Source organism: Astatotilapia calliptera, chromosome 19 (genome assembly GCF_964374335.1).
Source record: "Astatotilapia calliptera chromosome 19, fAstCal68.1, whole genome shotgun sequence".
NCBI classification, from domain to species: Eukaryota; Metazoa; Chordata; class Actinopteri; order Cichliformes; family Cichlidae; genus Astatotilapia; species Astatotilapia calliptera.
In genome coordinates, this window is record NC_137440.1 from 23938397 (window position 1) to 23956773 (window position 18377).

The 18377-nt window shown below is 41.2% G+C and overlaps 1 protein-coding gene across 5 annotated transcripts in view; it reads right to left on the reverse strand.

Annotated features, from left to right (window-relative positions):
• pcnt (pericentrin) overlaps positions 1–14994 on the reverse strand; it is a 33776-nt gene extending 18782 nt beyond the window's left edge. For 3 of the 5 annotated variants that reach the window (XM_026151270.2, XM_026151272.2, XM_026151269.2), the window contains exons 1-27: positions 14791–14968; positions 13211–13240; positions 10856–11032; positions 10232–10372; positions 8809–8958; positions 7822–8708; positions 7401–7733; positions 6655–7057; positions 6013–6429; positions 5705–5923; positions 5511–5606; positions 5277–5420; positions 4856–5111; positions 4673–4752; positions 4262–4535; positions 4003–4103; positions 3561–3672; positions 3284–3410; positions 3010–3129; positions 2841–2913; positions 2628–2732; positions 2397–2508; positions 2275–2315; positions 2045–2176; positions 1644–1887; positions 1363–1501; positions 58–499 (exon numbers count right to left, since the gene is read on the reverse strand). In XM_026151270.2, the coding sequence (XP_026007055.2) occupies positions 58–499; positions 1363–1501; positions 1644–1887; positions 2045–2176; positions 2275–2315; positions 2397–2508; positions 2628–2732; positions 2841–2913; positions 3010–3129; positions 3284–3410; positions 3561–3672; positions 4003–4103; positions 4262–4535; positions 4673–4752; positions 4856–5111; positions 5277–5420; positions 5511–5606; positions 5705–5923; positions 6013–6429; positions 6655–7057; positions 7401–7733; positions 7822–8708; positions 8809–8958; positions 10232–10372; positions 10856–11032; positions 13211–13240; positions 14791–14838 (5403 nt within the window). In that variant the 5' untranslated portion in view covers positions 14839–14968. Of the gene's footprint in view, positions 1–57; positions 500–1362; positions 1502–1643; positions 1888–2044; positions 2177–2274; positions 2316–2396; positions 2509–2627; positions 2733–2840; positions 2914–3009; positions 3130–3283; positions 3411–3560; positions 3673–4002; positions 4104–4261; positions 4536–4672; positions 4753–4855; positions 5112–5276; positions 5421–5510; positions 5607–5704; positions 5924–6012; positions 6430–6654; positions 7058–7400; positions 7734–7821; positions 8709–8808; positions 8959–10231; positions 10373–10855; positions 11033–13210; positions 13241–14790 lie in introns of all 5 variants that reach the window. The other 2 variants (XM_026151271.2, XM_026151273.2) reach the window with 1 other exon arrangement.
• Positions 14995–18377: the final 3383 nt, after the last annotated feature.

The window sequence follows — 18377 nt, forward strand, 5'->3', positions numbered from 1 at the left end:
AAGACATTAAAATCCACAAACAAACAGAGAAACTGTCTGTGGCTTCCATCTCCTTACTTGCACTTCTTTCAGGTAGGTGGCCTCCAACGTATCCATGTTACTCAGCATCCTCTTTTCTAGTTCATCTTTCTCCTCCTGGTGTTTAAGAGTCAATTCAGCTTCCAAAGCCTCCAACTTAGCACGATTAGTCTCTTCAAGACATTCAAGGTCTTCCTTTAGTTTGGAACTGAGGGATACTTCCAAGGCAACACGCTCTGCATTATGCTTACATTCAAGCTCTGCTGTTTTAGCTGAAAGCTGATCTTTGTGAGAGGCACAGAGTGAATCTAGCTCTGCTTTGTGTTTGGCATTGAGTGCATCCATTTTTTTGGAGTGTGTGTTCAGTAGCGTTGCCCTCTCATGTTCCAGCTCAGCTTCATATTTGTCCTTCAGCTCTGCCACAGACACTTCATATTTCTCGATTAAACGCTGCTCTACCACTGCCTTTTCCTCTTGGAACCTGAATAAAGACATGAAAAAGTAACCAAGAAGCTAACATGTTTGAAGAGTAACTGAGACATTTCCAATACCATGTTTCAGTTTTTGATTTACTACCATGTGGCCTGAGTTTGCAGTGCAGACCCTCACAGCAGTACAGCAAGAGAAATAGTAATTTTTTTTGAGTGTCCATTTCATTACAGTTTACCTATACAGCTGCAACATCATTGCTATAGCAACCATATGCATTTGTTCCCTCCTGTATAACCCGAGACAAGCCTGGGCATGTCATGTGTCAGCCTCAGATTCAGTTTAGTATCTAAAAGGGAGTCATTTCAACAACATCCAACAAACAACAAGAAAACCCTTCCTGCTCAAGGTGGAAACAAACTTGTTGCATCACTTGAAGCAGAAACACCCTTGAGTGCAGCAAGGCTAGGAAGGAGGAGATATTAGCAGCTGGTGATGTGTGGCCTGGAGATAAATAAATCAGTCCACCATGCGCCGCTGGAGCACTTGGTTGTACTGTGCAAATGGTCAATTTATATTACTGGCGCGGTTACAATGAGCAGCGCCTTAGGCAGCTTATTAAAAAGCTACAACCAGGTAAAAAAAAAAAAAAAACATTTTCAGTTTATTACGTGACAATTTTGGGCAGCTCCTGAAGAACCCTAGGTTTATATTTTTCCCTTTATGACCAAAAATACTCAATATAATAAAAAGTTTCTTGAAATATAGCTTCAAACCATTGTAAAGGGTATTTCTCACTTATTATAATCATTATTAATTGAGAAAAAAAAAAAATCATACACAATCAATATGATTACCTATTTAATACACTCTGGATTATACAACTTTAGCTTCAATCAACACTCTTGAGCTCACCTCTCTCTGTCCTGGCACAGCTGCATCTCAACCTGCTCATGAAGCAGCTCTTTGAATTCTACAGACATGCAGTCTTTGGTCTTTTGCAGCTCTGCGTCATTGGCCTCCACTTTCTGTTTCAACAACAGAACCTGTTGGCCTAGAAGGCAGAAATTAAAAACTCATGGAGAACCAAAAGGTAGATTCTGTATACAGTTTTCAAAACATGAGATCTGGCTAGAAGATGCAATTCACCAACATTTTCTATAAATAAAAATTACACGAGTCCTAGAGATTCTTACTCTCATCATTTTCCAGTGCATCCTGAAGAGACTTCAATTTCTCCTTCTCCTCATGAAGCGCTTTTTCAAGCCGTGCCTGCTCCGTTGCCATCTCATCATGGTGTGACCTCAGGACAGAGATCTCAGATTCATACTTCTCCTGCAGCTCTTCTTTCAGCTTGTTCATATTCTCCTGTGCTCGACTCCTCTCTAGTTCAAGAGCTTCCTCAAGACGGGCAAGCTGCTCAGCAAACTCTTGTTTCATCTGCATTATATTGAAGGAACATTAAATAGCTGTTACTAAACCGAAGCTTGTCACTGTATTATGAAATCAGTATTTTCATGCAACTACACCACCTGCTGCTCAGTTTTCTGTTTTTACTGTGTAGGATAGTTTTGAGTATGAAGGATTACAGAAATACCTTCTGCATGTTCTGGATCTCAGCATCATGCTGCTCGGTGAGAGCAGCCACTCTGTTCTCCAGAGTGTAGATGATGGTCGTTGCTGTTTGCAGCTCCTCAGTGTGAGACCATATCCTGTGTTCCACTTCAGCCTAATTATAACAATAGAGACATTCAGATTTTGGGCCAAACAATGTAATCTCATTAATGTAATCTCTTTGTTATCTATATTATTAAGCCTTCTTCTCACCTCAACTTGTATTGCTGCCTCCAAATGGACTCTGGTGAGCTCTACAACAAAGATATTCAAGTTGATTCATTTTGCAACACACACAGAAAATAAATGAATAAAAATAAAAGTATGTGAAGGACCTTGCAGATGTCTGTCAGAAAGTTTGGCTCTGAGTTGCTCAAGGTCCAGAGCATGACGAGTTTTCATCTCCTGCAGCTCTTTATAGTAATGATCAGTGAGGTCTGCGCGCACCTGATGTACAAGTTACAACATGCAGCAAGTTAACCAAAAACACTTGGTGACAACAAGCAGTCACATATTACTATGATATCACTTTAATAAAAGGCTGAACATATAAGTTGATGTCTGACCTTCTGCACCTCTTCCTCAAAGCAAAGAGTCAAAGAGGATCGCAGATTAGAAAGGTCCATTGTGTGTTTCGCCTCAAGCTGAAGTGTCAAACTGTCAAGCATTTCCTGGATGAGGCACAGGAAACAAAGCAGCCTCTCAATCAATTACACTTAATATGTATCGACTTAAAATTTAACTGACAGCAGCACCCACTAAACATCTGCATCTCTTACCCGCTGTTTCTCCAGCTGAACGGTATAAGACAAAACGTCTTTATCCTCTTGAGCTTGACACTGAGACAGAGCACTGAAGCACAGACCAAAGACTTGAATATTCACAAAAACATTTGTGCAAAACTGCAGAGCATGAATCTTATTTTTATATCCAGATAAAGTGAAATACCCATCATCAGTCATTTTAAGCAGAGAGTCCTCCAAGGCACCTTCTACCAGCTTCAGCTGTAGCAGAGCAATTTCCTCTTTGTGACTCTCCTCTGTTGCATGTAACCGCTTCTCAAAATACCTAAAAGCAGGATGAGGGTAAAACATGATAGAGTAGAGAAATTAAGCTCAATTTAAAGAAACCCATAATTCAGATGTCTGTTTACACTAAATGTTAATATTCAGGAATAAATGCATCAAAAAAAAATTTGTGTTTTCAGGTGATTCTATGGTACCTCCTCAGGTTTTCTAGCTCGGCCTCATTTTGCTCTTTAATTTCTCGTTTCTGTTCATTAAACTCCATCTTTAGGCGTTCGATGTCATCAACCCGAGATGAGCGTGCAAGCAGCTGCTCCTTAAGCTCTGTAAAACAACAAACAGACATATCATTCAATCACTAAGAACAGGCATTGCTAACAATATATCATGTTTGTTAGAATGTAAAGAAATCCAGTGTATGAAAAAAAAGAAAGAAAAAAAATCCAAGCTTTAGCCTGGTAGGCTTATTCATACCACCCAACTCCTGACGACTAGTCCTCATGCTCTCCAGCTGAGTCCACAGCTGACTGATTTCCTGATCCGAGCTCTGTTTGAGCAAGTTCTTCGCCTCCTGTAGCTGTGAAACCTGGGTGGAAAAGTTTGGAAAAATGTTTTTATGAAATTAAAAAAGAAAAAAAAAAATGACCCAACAGGTTTTTAAGATGTCAATATGTTTCAGGAAGTAATTATTATATTAATAAGTTAGTATCCAGAATTTTTACACACTGAGAAAAAAAAAGAAAAAAAAAAAGATTATCCTTTTTACTGTGACTTAAGACTTAGAAAGCTGCAGATAAAATGCATATTTAGGGTTGCAGTAGACCAGTAGTTCAAACTGCAGGGCATGCCCCTTTGGTGCTTGGATACATTTTTACCAGACTTTGTGGAACTGACCTGGGACATGCCAGAAACTAACCTCTTGTTGCAGTTGCTGCTCTTTCTCCTGTAGGTGGAGGACTTGCTGCTCTTTCTCCTGCAGCAGTGTCTTATTAGAAGAAATTTCCTCCTCCAGGGAACCTTTTACAACAACAACCAGAACAGAGTCGGCTTCACTCATCATTACTATGCATATATTAATGTAATACACAAATTCAAATCATAGATTTAGAGGACTGTGCAGCCTCTTTATGAAAGTGTATACTGTTGAGGAATATGGGAACTGTGGAAGGACTCACAGACAGCAGCATCTCTCTCAGCCAAGGCTCGTTTCAGCTCCTCTAGTTTCTGTGTCTGTTCTTTACTGGAGGTTTGGAGCTCCTCTATACTGGCTTGCGTCTCCTGTACCTCTAACTGTTTCTGGGACACAGCTTCCTGTGCTTCAGCGAGGGAGGCCTGGGTGCTGGTGAGTTCAGTCTGGGTGGCACTGAGGCTGTTCTGGATCTCCAAAAGGGACGTTTGAAAGTTTGCCTCCATGGCTTCAGCATCTTTCTCCCACTGTGCTCTTAGATCCTGAAACAAAATAAAACCAAAATGGAGTGAAATAGAATAATACACACAATGACAAGACAGTGCATGTTTTTAAAAGCCACAGCAGTTTTTTGAATTATATTTTTATACAAAAGCTGCTTTTTATAATGAAATTTCACCTGTATTTCTTTGGCCTGCTTTTCATCCATTGAAGCCCTTTCCTGAGCAACACGAGTCTCCCACTGCTCCTTCATCTCTTCTAAACACACGAGAAACGATTCTTTAGAAACCGGACGACTCAAACAAAGACAGCTAAAGAATGAAGATCATTGAGCAGCTGAGATGATCTTGTGTGTAATCACCCATGTCTTGTTGGTGCAGCTCAAGCAGCCTCTCCTGCTGCTCCTGGTTCTTCCTCTTGATCTGGTCCACCTCTGACTGATGGCGAGCCTGCAGGAGTGCAATTTCCTGGTCAAATTTCTCCTGCATAGAGGCCTGGACCTTGATGAGGGCAGACGTCTGCTCCTGTTCCACGTTTTCTTGAGAGCGCTCAAGATTAGACTTGTGGACTGTGGTCAGGCTCAGACGCAAGGATTCAAGCTCAATGGCCTTTTGAGCCTAGAGGAATAAAAGCATAATGAAATGATGAATCTAAGTCAGTATTTAAGAGGACAATAATATATTTCACTGACTTTGGAATATTTAAAAAAATTAAAAAATTAAAAAAAGAAGAGGCTGACTGAATGAATAATGTTTTGGCTTGTGCGTCTGCATATAATATACCTGAACCTGCTGCAGTTCAGCCTGGTGAGCAGCCTCCATGCTCTCTCTCAGCTCCAAAGAAACCTCTGTCTTCAGCTGACTGACAAACTCATTGTGTTTGGCACTGAGCTCTGAGATCATCCGCTCGTGCTCACGTTCAGTTACCTGTCACGAAAGAAGAGCCAGAAAAAGCTAAAATGGCGCTCTTGGTGAATGGAGTCCTCACAGCAGTGAAGGAGTGAATTGCTCTGATACCTGTTTGATTAGACTGATCTGTTGTTTCTGTTCTTCCTCCATACTGGCCCGCTGCTTCAGCAGCTCTGTCTCCAGGCGAGTATTCAAGTCAGAAATCTAAAGAGTCATGCAGATTATATTTATTATTGCTTGCTACTAAAATTAACATTTAATCTGACTCTATTACAAATCCTACAGCAATTGATGAATCGCACCTCCTGCTGATGTTTCTCCATCAGATCTTTTATCTCCTGCTGATGAGATGCCTTCAGCTTTTCTGTAGCCTCCTCCACAGCCTGTGCCTGCTTCTCCAGGAGAGCCTTCACCTCGTCTACTTTCTCCTTCATTTGCTCCTCCAACAGATGTCTTGCATCAAAAATCTCTTTGTCCTTCTCCATCCTCTCCTCCTCCCATTTTTCCTTCACTTCAGCCAACTGTGAATATAACTTTATAGGTTAAATCACTGCACATTAGCATTTCAAACTGCCTTGCATTTAAAGCATGGCGTTACGTAATCTCTCACCTCGACATCCTTGGCTTTTAGCAGCTTCTCAAACTGTTCGAGTTCCTCCTCTAGCACTTGTTCCATTTTTTTGATCTGTTCATCCATCTCTTCTTCTCTTCTGCTGTGCTCATCCCTCTCTTTCACAGCCTGAGCCCGATCCTCCTCCGAACAAGTCAGTTTCTCTCTCAGACAGGAGATCTGAGACTCTAGCTCATGCTTCTCTTTTTCAGCACAGTGCAGACTATCGAGGCTCTGCTGCAGCTCCTTCTCCAGCCTCTCCACCTCCGTTTGGACACTTAAAATCTGCACACGTGTCGTTTCAAGCTCCTTTAAAACTGTATCGAGCTCTGTAGTCCTTTGACTCAACAGCGTCGATGCAGTTTCGTGCTCAGTTTTTGTCTCCTCGAGTTGTGACATGAGATGCTCATAGTTGGCCTTGAGAAAAGGAAGCCAGGGAAACTGTTTTAATTATTTATACAATAATTTTCTTATCAAGTCAAAACCTCCAATTTGATGTCTTAGTACTAATATGACTACTGAATCAGCTCCACCATTCCAACTTTGTTAGAAAAAAAATAAAAAAAATCTAATTGCTCAGAAACCTATTATCATCATATTTGAATGCATTGTAATTATTGCACACTTGTGGTACTGGCATACCTGTAATGTTTGCAGCTGGTTGTCATCTCTGAATTCTGTGCTCTCTAAATCTGCAGTCTGCTTTATCTCCTGCAGAGATGATACGAGCAGCTCCTGCTGTTTTTGATGAGACTGGAGTGCAGTTTCCTCCTCCTTTAGTTCCCCTACCAGTTTTTCATCCTCATCTGATGGAAAGGTACCAGATATGAGGAGGGAAGTTTCAGCAGAGATTTCAGTTTCCTTTACTGTCAACATTACTACATTCTCCTGCTCTCTTTCTTCTGATAAGGCACAGTGTTTGCTCCTAAGGCTGTCTTGTTCATAGACTTTCAAGTTCAGCTCCTCCTCAAATTGTCTCCTCATTTCCTTTTCGTCTTCGAGCTCCTGGAGAGCTTCCCTAAGCTCTTCTGTGACTTGAGCCCACCTAAAAAGACAGATAATAATAATAATAAAAAAAAGATAAAATTTATATCAATCTACAGTAAGAAATAAATGTAACCACAGCAAACCAGCTTACATTCAAATGTTTATTGTAAACTAGTGATTTATTTCTTAGAAATGCCTTTTTCCAACGTGGACATTTAACAATATTCACCTTGAGATAAATATTTATTATTAATCAAAATTAATAGAGTTATGCAATTTACTTTAGAAGTAAATATTACTGTATTAACACAATAGCAACATCATTGTTAGGTATAGAGCACAGAGTTGTTTTTAAAAGGACTTTGAATTAGTCATTTGATAAACGGCATGAACTTCATTACCTGCTCCTTGCCTCCTCAAGCTCTTCTGCACTCTTGATTACTTCCTCCTTTAACACATTTAGATCCCTCTCCTTAAGGGCCAGCTCCTCACGGAGCTCCTCACACTGCTGACTCAGCAGTTCTTTTTCCAAGTTAGTGTCCTCAGACTGCTGCTCGGACACGTTACTCCTTTCCATCCTGCCCGAAGCGACGTTGTGAAGCCACTGAGGGTTGGACTCATCAGCCAGAGAGTCCTGTGGACTAGAGGTGTTTTGGCGGTCGTCGTGTTCTTCAATCAGACGTTTGGAAATTGATAACAGTTCTTCTCCAAACACATCACTATTTAGCTCAAAACTGAGAAGACACAATGACAAAGAAGATTAATATATATAATATAATATCTACAGCTGATAGATAGTGCAACAATAACAGCTGCTCTCACCTGCGGTCTGCAGATATGTCCAGCTGACTGCACTGGTCAAGGTTCTCAGTTATCGCTGAAGACTGCAAGTGTGCAAGCGGAGCTGAAGACAAGTAGCGCTCCATCAGAAGATTTCCAGACATTGATTCATTCATACTGCCCTGGTCAGCTCCACTTTCCAGATTAGCCTCGTCGATACTGACAGTCTCATCAGAGCTAACGCCAGCTTTTACCTGGTTCTGCCAATTCTTAGACGCTTTGAAACCCACCACCTCCTCCTCTTTGATTTTTAGTTCTTTCTCCCTCTCTTCCAAAAGCTGCCTGACTTGCTCGACCTCCACTGTGTGCTCCTCTTTGAGCCTTTTCATCTCCTCCTCAAGACTCTGAAAACAAAGGGCAGAGCTAGCAAGCTTCTCACTATAACTCTTCCCTGCATCTTCCTCCTCCTGAAGCCTTCTCCTGAGCTCTTGCAGTTCTATGTTGAGGACCTCTTTCTCCTCTTTGTATTGTTGCATCTCAAGGCACTGACTTTGAAGTTGGCTTAACTGGAAATGAAGGTTTTGCAATTCTGCTTCCCTTTCTTTTCGCTCTTCTTCTCTTTCTTGCTTCTCATTCTCCAGCAAAGAAAGCACGTGCTTGTTTTTCTCCATCTCCTCTACTAGTTCGCTACATATTCGCTGGCTGTTTCTTCTTTCTTCCTCCAGCTCGGCTCTCAGCTTGCACAGAACCGTTTCTACATCAGTTTCACCTTCAGCATCAGACTGCGAGCCAGAACTTCCTGAGCCCTCTGATGGCGCTTCCTTATGACTGATGTTTGGCTCTTGGGAGGACGGTTCATGGTAAAGCTGCTGATTATTAAGGGCTTCAGTTCCTGACAGATTTTTGATACGTAGAAACTCCACACTGGTCTGTGTGACAGACGAGAAGACATTCAAGCAGCAGTTGTTGTGCATGAGCAACGAAGCACAAATAACAACCACAGCCACATTCGGTTTGATTGGCACTTACCTGCTGGAGCTGCCTCTGCAGTGCCTGAAGCTGTCCAGCAAGAGACTGTGCCTCCACCTGTACCTGGTCTCTGCTGGCCAGTGCCTCCTGCAGGTTGGAGCTGAGTTTGGCAATTATTTCATTACGCTTCTCCACAGCCTGCTGTAGCAGCTGCAAGCAGGACAAAAGTATGTACCGGTATTAGTTTTACGAGTAATCAAACACTCATAACTTCACACACTTCCATTAGCTTTTGCAGAACATATTATCAAATGTCCAGCATGCATTCCTACTTCCAAATTAATTTTCTATTTTTCCCCTCTGTGGCTGGCCAGAAAACAGACTAAATACTTCAAAACAAACAATTTATATGCAAATTACAACAACAAATGAAGCCCACAATCTGGTTGGAAGAATCAAACCATTAACTTACAACACCTTATATACAGAGAAAACACCCCTAGTTTGAGATTTAAATACACAGTGAACACGTGAAACACTACGTGCCAAAGACACTAACCAGATTCCTCTGCATACAAAGCTTCACATTAGACCAACTGTGCTGCTTTTTCAGTCCAGAGCACCAAGCAGCCATGCAGAAGAGGAGACTTGGTACAATCCCCCATGGGAGGTGATGACACAGAAATCCAAACAAACAGTCCTCCTCACACGCATAGCAATACCATAACAAGACTTTCATTGTCTTAGTGAGCAAACAAAGCATCAGGACAAATTAAACACATCCAATTCCAATCACACAATGGAACCGATTTAGATAACTGCTCAGTTCTGAGGTTACTGTGTGTCAATACAGAACTTAAAAATGTGAGCCCAAGTAGATTACAGTATTCATGACAAACCCCATCTTGTTTCTCCATTTCCAGTTATGCTTCAGCCAGCTGAGTTTAACATGATGATGAACTCCAATCAAACGGCTTACTTACGGATTACTGAATTATGCCATACAAGACAAAGACATGCAAATATCCTGACATGCTCCTTGGAACTGCACTAATAGATGCAAACCAGCCAACTTGGAAAATGCTTCAAGAAGTTAACTTGCGCCAAATATGGAGACAAAGCCCTTTATGTAATTAATCCAATCAGCACCAGGACATGGGGGAAAAACATGTTTGCAGAAGTACGGGTCAATTCTGATAAACCTAAATCACTCATGTTTTTATAAAGCCATTCACACCACTTGTTCAACCTCTACAGCTCAATCCAGGGGACAGATTTGGTCAACGTCTCTGGCTCATCTCACGAGAACAAATGTAAATCCTCTGTCCTCTTTAACAATAATGACCTACGCTCCTTGATTTTATTCTTCTAAACAAAACCAGCTCCACGAGAGAACCCATCTATGGTATTCTTGAGTTTTCCCCCAGACACACTTTAAAAGTTTGACATCCTACAGCAGTCTCCAGATACTGGCTTTGTATACCTTGAGCTGCTCTTTGCCAGTAAGTGCAGCTAACTCCTCTTCTCTCAAGTCATCCACAGGGGACGGGCTATGCTTGGGGGTGAGCGGCTGATCCTTCGCTTCGTTTTGCCGAACCTCTGGTTTCCCTGACATTTGAGGCTCCTAAAGGATTAAAAAGTATTAGAATTAAAGTCTAATCGTACCCGAGTCCACAAAAGAAATGTCAGGAAAAAACGCATGTGCTGCAAATTTGCACATTTAATGTCATTAGTGAACTCTGCCTTAGTAGAGAAGAAGAAGAAGAAAAAAATAAAAAATAAAAAAAAAAGGGGGGGGGCAGTTAATCCTGGCCAGGTTGTCATGACAACATGGCCTACAGGCAATGTGATGGTTAGTGACCCATTTCTGTAATGTATGTTTACAGACGGGGGGCATAGACCACTTGTTGAAGCATACAGTAAATAAACAAAATTAGACAAACAGGGTGGGGTGGGGGGGGACTGTGAGTATGAATGGAGACATGACCGTCATGAAAATAACCAACAGTTTTAATTAAAACTAATAATCTTATGCTCCCTACATATCAAAATTGCTTCAGTGTTTGTAACTATCATTGATGAGCTCTCTAGGCAATTGGCGGCATACCTCATGGTTGGTGCTGTTGTTATGCTCTGTAGCACTGGCTGATGGAAGAGCTGGTTCTACGTGGTGATCTTCCGTCGAGCGGTCATTCTGCGAGTCAACCTGGCCCTTCCTCTTCTGCGTCTTTTTCGCCGCCCCCGCCCCGTCGCTTTTCGCCCGCTTCTGTCTGAAACTAGCAAGCTGCGCAAGAAGGACAGCGAGAGGTAGATGGACACGTACGTCAGCACCAAAGAGCACCACCACACTATCAGCATGGTGAACCTCAGGGGTTGAAGGAGAAATGAGGTCAGAGTCCAGATTTATCTCCTCAAGGTAGGGAAATGTATACAAAATGAATCAAAACCAGACAAAAGTCATCATGTGAAGTTAGTGATAGTCCACAGTGTAGAAAGGAAAACCCCTCGTCTTGATGAGTCAGTTGTGCAGCAAAAAAAAAGCCCAAAAGTAATCCCAACACTCAAGTCCAAAATAGATTACACCATAGCCTGACAAGGTATCCAAGTTCAAAATGAAGTGAGGCAGCTAAATATTCTCAAATCTCCAGAGAACAGGCTGATGAGAAGTGCAGATTTTACATTGACACACAGTGGACAACCTCTCAGCAGAACAGAAACAGAGCAAGGTTTAAAAAAGGACACGCAACTGTCACTTTGTATTTCTCAGCTTATCAAAACCTCAAGAAAATAAATAAATAAATAAAATCACAGATGCAGCTTTTTTTTCCCCCTATTTTTTTTGGAAGGGTCTCTTAAAGTCCTCTCTGTAGCTATAAAAGGAAAAGTATATCGAGACTAAACCTGTCAAGAAAAAAAATGCATAATTACATTAAAGCTACAATACTTATCTTAAATTCCAGAGGGAACAATTTGATAGAAATTCACCTCGGTCGGTTTGACTGCAACACACCCTCTCCTCTGTTCACTGCCTCTCTCATGCCCCGTCTCTCTTCCTAAGCAGCTTAAATCAGATCACGGCAGTTCACATTGTGACAGAGACCCTCATAGAGCTTTCCATCAATATCTGACAGCAATTATTGACTTCCTTTCTTGCTGCCTGTCAGACCTATCCATTCTTCCTCATCGGACAAGTTGCTCTACTGTCCAGATATAGATCTTGCAGTCTGCAGGCAACAGCGCAGTCAGCCCAACCTTTCATCCAAAAACTCACTGCCAACAGCCAACATCCAAAGCAGAGGGATCCACAAACTCTGGGTAGAGGATGGCATGTGTCTAGACTAAAGAAAGAAGGTGGAGACTGGGACATGCATTCACATAGAGAGGAGGAGACAGAACTCTATGTGTGGCAAGCAGCACTGGAGTGTGCATGCTCAATTCAATTTGAGATTACATGGCCCTGGGAGACCTACTTGTTGCTTTATGTGATGACTCACAAGCGTGATGCATAACAATATCGTGTGTGCATGTGCATAAAACCTTGTTCTGATCACATGTTCCTTGACTACACTGCCACATTGTAGGTTCTGCTTTATAAGCAGCCTGAAATGCATCCATCACTGTACAACCTCAGTGTCCCACTCCTGAAAGCAGCCCTTTATCAAGTTAAGCACCCTTAAATGTTTTCCTACCTTAAATTGTCAGCTTTCTTTCCTTACTTGCTTAAAACCGCACCCATTCTCCATCCATCACCCTATTCACTGCCTCCGCTTACCACAAAAAGAAAAAGAAGGGAAAAAAAGCCCTCAAAGACAGCAGGATGAGCTGTGTTTAGCCCAAGGCCACTTCCGCCCTACTGAGACTGACTAACAAGCTGGCTGAAGCTCACTCTAGTCAAATTAGATGTAATTGGACTGCTGAAAGCTGCTACGGTGTTCTCAACAATGTCATCATTGGTCAGGAGGGGACTGCTGTCTCCAACAAGGGGTTAATTTGCTGTCCACGTTGGTGATTGTATCAAATTTGTGCCACGCTTTTAATGCCAAAGAGAAATCAGAGCTTACCGATGCCACAAACATAGTAAAGGCAAAAGACAGCACTGCATTACCATAGCAACACCATTCGTGTGAGACACACGCGCAACATCCTCCACCTCACCCAATCTCATGGGTGCACTGCACCACCTGATGGCCTGTAACTAACATGACAGCATACGCAAGGTGCATGGCTATTTTAGGCATTCAGATCATGACTGCAGGCAGATTTCCTTTCAGATGCTGTATTGTTTGAAGAGCAATATACATTAAAAGGTGACAGCGATTACCCCACGGCGCAGAAAAATAAGAAAGTTGTGATTGATCACTCAACAGAAACAAAACAAAACAAAAAGAAAAATCAAAGAAGAAACAGCCACAAGCCCACAAGTCATTGATTTGCTCCTTCATCCACCACTTTCTATACTTACATTCTGATTCCGAGGCATGGTGGAAGATTTCTATAAGGAATATAAATGTTGTAGTTGAGTAATTTTTTGTTATTATTATTATTATTATTATTATTATTATTATCATCCCCAAAATGAGTTCCATTACAAATTATAGATGGATTAGCCATTGACACTGCATGTGTTATATGATATATCCTAAAAAGGTGACTTAGTTTCATACATTGTTTCTAGACTACATGGCTTGTTGTCAATGTGGGACAAGCCATTTTTGACTACTAGGCCATTAATAATATGGCTTCCCATTAAGGTGAAATCAGCTGCTTGCCATTTCTACTTGTAAACACCAGAGGAGTCAATTTCAAAACTGATGAGGGCTGAAATTTTTTATTTATTCTTTTTTTTGCTACTTTGGGGCTTGCTATAACTAAATGAAGCATGCATACTGCTCTCTCAGAAAATCCTGGAGAAGAATGTCAGACCATCAGTTTGTGGTCTGAAGGTCTGACTCACTAGTTCTCACCAGCACAATGACCTGAAACACACCAGCAAGTTCACTTCTGAATGGCTCAAACAAAACAAAATGAAGGTTTTAGAGGGACCTTTCCCATTAAGATGCTTTGGCATGGGATTAAACGGGCTTTTCATGCTGCAAAACCTCTGAATTCACACAATTCCACAAAGAAAAGTGGCACAATATTTCTCCATAGTGATGTGAAGGACTCATTTCCAGTTATCGCAGATTGCAGTTCTTTCTGCCAAGGTTGGAGCAACCAGTTAATAAATTAAATCATTTAAAAACATTTTGCATTTACTCGGTGGTGGCGGGGGTCTTTGGCTAACATTAAAATTAGTTTGATCTGACATGTATGACAAGTTTACAAAAGAATGAGAGAAAAAAAATTCTTCTTCCTGATTTTTGAGCACTATGTCACTTAGATACAAGTAAACAGTACTTGTTTAGAGAGCTTAGTGGGGGATAGGCTCACATAAAGTTTTGCCACAATTTTGAAACACAGATGACTGACTTAGTGAATAGTTAACTTTGGAATTGAGGCTCTGTTATAACCACTGCACAAGTAAACCCTTTCAGTGAGTAAACATATGATGTTGATCCACGTTGTTTAGAGCTGTAATGGCCTGTGAGTAATGTGCAACCTGCATTCTCAATAGCAAAATAAATCAAGCAAGTGCCACAAATCTCCCACCGAATACATCTTCACTGCACACGAGTTAAAGGCAAACTTAACACATATGTCTAAATAAAAATGAAAGCTATTTGCTATGGTCAATGGAACAATCACATATGCGTTTACTGCTGAACTACCAAGTAACTTATATGAAAACTGCCTTCATTTACCAGCTGATTAACCTGCTTCATAAATGATGTTACTCTTCGCTTCTCATATTCTACGCCCAACCGCGGGAAATACATGGCGAGAGCCTGCAATTTAACATTCAAAGGTAATTCAAGCGACAATAAATGTGCAGTCATTTTGGTGGTGAGTGTAGTTAGCAATGGATAAACGCAGGGCTATGACAAAAGAGTTTGCTAAGTGCTAGCATTCAATATTAGCATGCGTTACATGTTAGCAACAAACCTTAGCTCTCCCAGCTTCTACCTTCCTCCGACGTTCATCTTCATCCATGACTCGATCGAAATAAACGCGTTAACGGTTTAGGACATAGGTCCTGATTTAACTGAAAATAATGCTAAACCTTCCTTCAAAGAATAAGTTAACCCTTGAACAAATCTTTACATGCAACTGTCAACAGACAACATTGAGTATGGCCGCCAAGTCAACGTAGCTCCGCCCTTATCGGGTTCCCCTTGCCTAACTGCCCAATTAATTAGTTACTTTCCTCACCTTCAGCCAATTAAATTCGTGTTGTTTAAAAATAAGTTAAAAGCACCGCCTACTGTATATAGCAGTCAAAACTAGCACTCAGTTAACCAATCAAATTGCTGCTTTAAGCCGCCTAGACTGGATTGACGTCTCTTGTAGCCAACCACAGTTAGCTCATACAAATCATACTCCTGTCACAGCTGGATGACGAGTTTTTCATTTAGGGGGCGTTCGCAGTGAAGTACGCAGGTTAAAAACATGAGTACCGTTAACATTATATTTATTAAAAACGCAAAGCAACGATCTACAGTTTATATTAATTAAAGATTGGTGCCTAATGTACTCAAACAGTGCGTTTCCGTTTATTAGGAGTCAATGATTGTGCCACGTTAGAAAGGTTTTGACTATACCCAAATGAGGTGAGCATCAGCAGCAGCCAGCACTTAAGCACTAAATCCATCCAACAAAGCCCAGTAATAATTCAGAACCCAGCTTTAGGCTTTTGTATGTGACAAATCAAAAGAAGAATAGGACACATTTAATGTTTTTATTGTTTGAAGGTTCTCTTCACTGTCCCACCCTTAGTTTTTTTGGCAGCAGAGAAACCAGACCAAGAAGGTAATGCAAGTCATAGTTAAGTCCAGTAGTAATAAACAGGTGTGTCCCATGGCAGCTACTCTGTGGCTTTAGTTTGTCTGAGTTACTCCAAATGCCACGACATGAAGTACAGTTTAGCTAAGTCAAGTCAAACTTTATTTCTATAGTACATTCAAAACAACCTCAGCTGTCGAGAGCACTGTACAACTTAAACAAAATAGGCTTAAAATATAAACTCTACATAAAAGTCACAAAATCAAGCTGTAAGTCTGTGTGGTTAGTACTTCATAAAAAATATATTGGAACAACTTGAATTTGGATTTGGATGGAAGTATTTCTCCATGCATTCTGATGAAAGTAGGACTTGTCTCTTGTATTTCAACCTTTTATTTTTATTTCATATATTAGTCCAACAGAGAACCCATAGCTTTTAATGATCAGAAACATGGCACGAGTCGCATTTCATCAGTGGTCCTCACCATCCACCCACAGTACCCACCCATCTCCATCAACCAGCCACTGGTCTGCCCTTCCTGCCCTCTCTACCACTACCTGTCCCAACTCAGCCTCCTCATGTACTCCAGCAGACTATGAGATACAGATCTCATAACACCCCAGTGCCCCTCTGTTTCTATTCGGTCTGTTAAGTGTATTCAATATTGTTCTCCTCCTCCTGCTGCCTGACCCAACCTGACCTACACTGCGTACAAGATTGCACGGATTAGATTTAAAATGCTCTGGTAAAATCCCCAAGTAAAGTTATCTTTTTACCTCCCTGCATTATACTATATCCCAAATCCCATATACACCAAAATAAATTGAAAATGTGCAGTTTGATTTAATCTAGTGTTATATAGATTATTTGAGTTTTAAGACAAGGAAACGGTATATATTTTTTAAATAAATTATTTATCCATGTGCTTCTTGTAGTATTTTTTTTTTGCGAGATTTGTTAATTTGTAAAATTATTGATTATATATGAGAAAAAGGACAAACCACACGATACTTTTGACAGGGGTGACGTTTCTTGGCACTGCAACTATCGCAGCACCCCGTGGCAAGGCAACTGCAGCTTCCTTGGATTCTTCTCCTTCAGTCCTGCCCTGCAAAACAGTCATCACAAAGGGTGTGTAACAGCACTGCTTATGTCATGTATAGCTACAGTATATGTTTGGTACTGTTTGACATGGTGTAGCTGATGTTGACACAAAAAGCCCAGATTGATCAGACCATGATGCACGACATCATGCTCCAAGCCATACCTCCCATTTCCGTGGCCGTGTCATCACCTGGTGGGCTCAGTCACTGTGCTTTTCACACTACATTTCTCAAGCATGCAAATAGACACAAACACCTTGACACATAGAGACAAAGTGAAAAAATGGCTACACTGTTTACCAAATTGACATTTTTTGTCTCATTACTTCCAGGCAAGTTACCATGGATATCATGTTTGTAAGACCTGATTTCAAAATAAAGAGTGTGGCTGTGCATCAACATCAGCATCACTGCAGTCTTGCCCCTAGATCACCGCAACTGCCTCCAATCCGCAACCATACATGCTCATCAGCCACCAGCGGTGACGTTTCTCACTGCTGCACATGTAGAGACCTTCATCTTCCTTTGATAGACCCATGAATCGGTGGTCCTCCTCTTTTCTCATCTCAGCCTTGCCTCTCTCTCAAACTTCGTCTTCAAGCTGCTCAACCTGAGCTGTCCCTCTGATATACTCATTTCTGATCTTGTCCATTGTGGTTACTCCCGCTTAAAATCTTAACATCTTCAACTCTCCCACCAGCTTGTCCTGTCTTTTTGTCAGTGCCACCATCTCCATCACAGCAGGTCCTCAGTTCATGTCCTGCGCCATCTTCACGTACTTCTCTGCCACTCCTGACTTCCTCATGCAGTGCCATAGTTCCTCTCTTGGCACCCCATCATATCTTGTTTTCTTTAGATCCACAAAGACCTAGTGCAGTCCCTTCTGACCTTCTCTGCACCTTCTCCATCATTACTCTCAAAGTAAACGTCACATCTGCTCTTTCCGAAGCCTGATTGTTGCTTGCCTGAGCGTCATCTCTCTTCTTAACCCAGCTTTAACAACTCATACACTTAAATTTGTGGTAAGGCTCATCAATGAAAAAGTACTTCTTCAAAGTTTTCAACACATTGTCTTCACTCATTCATACCAATTTTGTCTTTATAATTAATCACCCTAACCTGCTGCACATCCCTTCCAGCCAATTAATACAAGTTATTTTCTCCTTTCTCAGTGTCCATGCTCATATAAAACGTCCAACAAGCCTTTTTTCCCTTTGCCACCTCTCTCTTTGTTTTATACATCGCCTCCCAGGACATCTGGCTACTTGGAATGGTGACCATTCCATTTTTTCTTTGTTCTTCCTTTGCATATTTCCTCATTCTACACAGTCTCCTTGTCTTCTTTCATCTGTTCAGCACTGGATCCAAATGACTGATCTTAAGTAGACTTCTTTGAGAGAATAGATTTGCTGCACTTAGGAAAACTATCTTAAACAAAACTAATAAAAGGAGAAAAAACTGAGGCAACTTAGAAAAAACTGCTCAAAGCAGCTTGTAAGAACTATATGACTGAAGGTTTAAAACATACATACAGCTTTAAAATGGGTATGTCTGCTGCAGCGATGAATATCGTTCGTGTGTTCATTTTTGTCGAAGAGCAGAAATTAAACTTTTCGTCATTCTTCGTTCGAAGGGAAAAAGACTGA